At 29.8% G+C, this 4485-nt stretch overlaps 1 protein-coding gene across 1 annotated transcript in view; it reads right to left on the bottom strand.

The window, feature by feature from the left end:
* The window catches only part of LOC111087199, a gene marked incomplete at its 5' end in the record, with an annotated part of 183551 nt that overhangs the window by 81936 nt on the left and 97130 nt on the right, over positions 1-4485 (bottom strand). The window contains one exon of the mRNA XM_022393042.1: positions 382-417. Coding sequence (XP_022248750.1) covers positions 382-417 — 36 coding nt within the window. The remainder of the gene's footprint in view (positions 1-381; positions 418-4485) is intronic.

The following is a 4485-nucleotide window of genomic DNA, read 5'->3' as shown; positions in this document are numbered from 1 at the left end:
AGTTGTACAGTTTACATAAAATTTGTATGGTTTCAATAACTTTTTAGTTGACAATTCATACTTATTAATCATTCAAAATTGACAGTCATAGCAAGTATACACTTATTTAAATAATTTATAAGATGTTAAATGAACCATTATTTTTGCCAAATGAACAATAGGAACAAAATATGTAATGCATAAAATTGGTATTGCAAAACTATAAACACACTGATTAATAATAATAAAATGAGCAAGGATATTCTATTTGCTACCAATTAAAACTTAATAACTTAATTTGATGTTGTACATTTTAATGCTTTTTTAAATCTTCAGATACAAATGCCTAACTTTCTAAACATATTATTTAAAAACACCAAGTAATTTAAGACTATTACATACCATCTCTAGGCTTGTAAAGAATTTCTCCAACGAGAACTAAATTCAAAAAGAAAAATAAGAGTTTAATTACTATTAAATCACAATATGAAGTTATTATTAAACAAAAATCAACCTAGTAGAAATATTAACATAACTTACTATATGTCAGGGTTTTGTATATGGGCTGGGATTCTTTTATAGTAGGTGTTTGTGACTTGTTGGTGATAAACTTGAACAATAAATCGAGAGCACACAATCTACACATTTTAAAATAAAATATTCAAAACAAGTCAAACATATAATAAATAAACTTGGTATTCCAAAAATTGTTTAATCTCGAAGTCTAAGTTCAAGGGAGGTCACTTCACCTGTCCAGTTTATAGGTTTTTCTCAAAGTGAATATAAAGCATGTTCACACCAACACTATGTTTGAAGTCAAACATATGTATAAAAATTATACTATGGATTATCACAGTTGTATTTAATACTCTAAATAATTATCTTTTGTTGTCAAAAGTCCACACAGGTTGATTCAACTACTTAAGAATCCAACTGATAAGACAAATTATTTTTCTCTACTCTTTTGTCACTTACCACAGTTGTATGCAGAGTCGTAAAAAATATCTTTTATGTCAAAAGTGCACACAGGCTATTTCAGTTACTTTAGAACTCAATTGACAAGAATGATTTCTCTCTACTTTGTTTTTACTACACAATCTGCAATAAATTCACTTACGTTACCCCATGGGTTACCTCAGTTGTATCCAGAACTTTAAATATTATAGAAATATTTCAATTATTATAGAACATCCTTTGACAAGACAAATCATTCTCCTTTATCTCTATTAAACTGTGAAACCCACTTTAAAATATCGCTCATTAGGACTAAACTAACAATCATGCAATCAAACTTCACTTTTACTAACTTGACTCACTTAACTTGTGCTCACTTGGTCGCCTATATTTATAAATTGCCCTACTGAAGCATAGAATTTCTACAAGCTATGAGACACTGTGATGTAACAATATTCACTTAAGGCAATAGAAGGTTTGAGTAATGTGACGTAAAATTACAACAACTAAACTATACACACAACGTGCGACTCTTACAGAGTTACATAACAAAATTTGTCATAACTATGGCCTTTAAAATAATTACTTTTAACACTTTTGTTATGAAAACTAAATAATCATTAAATATTAGATCACTAAATGAACTAAATAACTCTTACACTAAACATTCTTGTATATCCAACAGAGTATTATGATGTGTATATCAACCACTGAAGTGTATAATGAATTCCAAGTAATGTAGCACCTGAGGAAAGTACAATATCTACCTGCTTAGAAGTGATATGAGCTTAATTTTCACAGAGATGGGTTTACATCAACTGTTAGAAATATTATTAAATTTTTTTTCTACTTCTCATACAAATAATTTATTTCACGATGTTCATTTTAACCACATTGACAGTCTTAAGTCATTTAAGGCCTGGAAAAAGAAACTGTATTTTCTGTATTTTTAATGTTGCTGACATATTTATGGCCTTTAAAGAAATTGATTATATCAATAGCTTTCTTTCACATTTACATGCAACATCATGTTTACAGTTGAAAATAAATGTTTTGATATACAAAAAGTGAAAGTAGATTTCATACCACTACTTTTTATGAAGATACATATGCGGAAGTTTATATTCAATAAAAATGGTGAATAATGTTGTCCAACAAAACATGTGGAGCATATCTTACACAAATACATTTATTGTGCACAAGAAACATTTGTGTCATTTTTTTATTTCTATTGAAAATATGCACATGTGCTACCAGTCTAATATATTGAACATATATTCATTGGCATCCTTTCCATGATTCTGTACAAAAATAGAGATAATAAACACCTTTTTACATACAGCTAAAATACATACTCTTCTCAATAAGCTTCTTCAATTTCATAAATTTAATTTACAAAACAAGTATTCTTTCACAATTATAAATAAAACTTACCCTCCATAGAAAATGAAATATAAATAAAGATGTAATCAACAATTTAGAAAACCATGTATTTTTACCATATATTTCAAGGCTTTCACATGCCATATAAAAAACTGGGTTAAAACAGTTAAAGAATAAAACATGGATTTAGATGTAAAATTATTATCTTAAAAGCAACAAATCTAGGTCAAAATTATTTTCACAGATTTGTTGATAAGAGCACTTCAGGATCCTTATATCAAATTACATATGAAAAGTTTGATAATTCTTATATTAGAGGAAACCTGCCAACAAGTGCCTACAAAATTAAAAGGACAGTTAAAAGTCCTTTCCTTTGTGTTTGAGCACATGGTTCAAAATAACCACTTTTGATTTTCTTTTTATTGACAGGAAATATAATATAATAGAATAAAAATGAAAGAAGCTCTCCTGATTAAAAAACAAAAACCTAGCATTTACCAGTATTCCAGTATAAAATTGTATTTTTAGTTTCCCTATTTAACAACTGTTGATACTGCAACATGTAAAAGTTTTGTTCCATTATTCAAATGCATCTACTTGACAATGCTAGGTAAACCAGCAAAACAATGTTTTTCAAATGAAAAAAAAAATTTTTTAAGGCATAATTAGTCAAACAAGTTTACGGATTTTCAAAAAAACAAATAAAAAAAATTAAGAGTAGAAGCGCCATTTTGCCAGAAAACCAAGCTTTCCATCAGCCTGAGTTTAAGGCTTATGGGATCTTGAGTGCTTTTTGCAGATGACCTACATCACTTGCACAGGATATATTACCCTGAAATTGTGTCAGAAGATCAGATGGACATGTTATCAACAAATTTAATAGGAGACATCTAAGCAATACCATTAGGTAGCACCAAGGAGTTCAAAATATTCTTACTTTTAACGGAGCCAATATCTGTGTTGTTCACCTCAGACTAATCGCAAGAGATGAGGAAATCAATGAAGACAGTCATCACTGTACGTACAAGTATGATCTGCCTTGCTCATACTGGTGTCTCCTGTCAAAATTTAGTATCCACTGAGAATGGAGCTGCAGCAGACACCTCAAAGTGTCATGACACAAATAAGCTGGTTTACAGCAAATGGACAGGATTATACAGGCCTTCCCTTGATGTTTGTGCCAAAGCAGGAGCAGATAGTACCCCACCTGGAAGTTGCACTGGAAGACAGGATCTGATCATATTTTATTATTGTGGGCTGCAGAGGCATTTCCATGCAAACTATCCATATTTTACCATGCAGCAAGATAGAAATCCTTCCTCCCAACTGAGAGTAAGTGAAGGAGAGCCAGCAATGAGTTGTTGCTCGAGCTTTATTAAAACTAATGCCCTGGATACCCTTTAATGCAAATAACACAAGGTTTTAGTGTCTTACATTAAAATGTTATTAAACCACTTTTTATTTATGTTATACCAATTAGTATATCATAAAACTTAGCTAATAATCCATATTTTAATAGTATACAAGTTTTAAGTTCCTAATTCTACAATGCAATATTAAAAAACATCTTGAATTTCCCCTTATGTGACACTTATAACATATTTTCTTTGAGGATTTTGTCTTCTCTATTTTATCCACCACCCCTTGAAAAAGTACACAATTAAACATAAAATACTCTATAAAATCATTATTGCTCAAACAAAGCATAATTTTTATAGCCTTCAGTTTTGTTTGGTTACAGAGCTATAAATAGAAAATCACACCCCTCCTGCCACATCCTCTCTTTCAGAATTTGTTGATAGTTCTCTCTTACATTTCATTATATATTACCTATAACCAATAGAAAGTCAAGGTTTTCATCTATGAAATGATGTATTGTATAATGTTATGTTCTGAACATTTAGATGTCAATTTCACTCAGGTGCCAACATCTTCCTCTGGAAAAGTTAACAACTAGCTTGGATGAATTTGTAACAGCTCTTGTCGCATAGTTAGAAAGCCAAGAAAATTTTATGAGATAAGTGAATTTGTCTACTTTTTCATATTATTAGACTATATAATTTGGTGCTATATTTAATTAAATAAAAATTATTAAGTGCATTACTATAATGACTATAAAAAATCAGGCTTAACTGTCCTTGACAGTCAATGGCAAGAAAAAGAAGATTG

The sequence above is a fragment of the Limulus polyphemus genome, unplaced genomic scaffold (assembly GCF_000517525.1).
Source record: "Limulus polyphemus unplaced genomic scaffold, Limulus_polyphemus-2.1.2 Scaffold1863, whole genome shotgun sequence".
Taxonomy (NCBI): domain Eukaryota; kingdom Metazoa; phylum Arthropoda; class Merostomata; order Xiphosura; family Limulidae; genus Limulus; species Limulus polyphemus.
The sequence above is the reverse complement of the archived record's forward strand: the minus strand, read 5'-3'. Positions and strand labels throughout refer to the sequence as shown.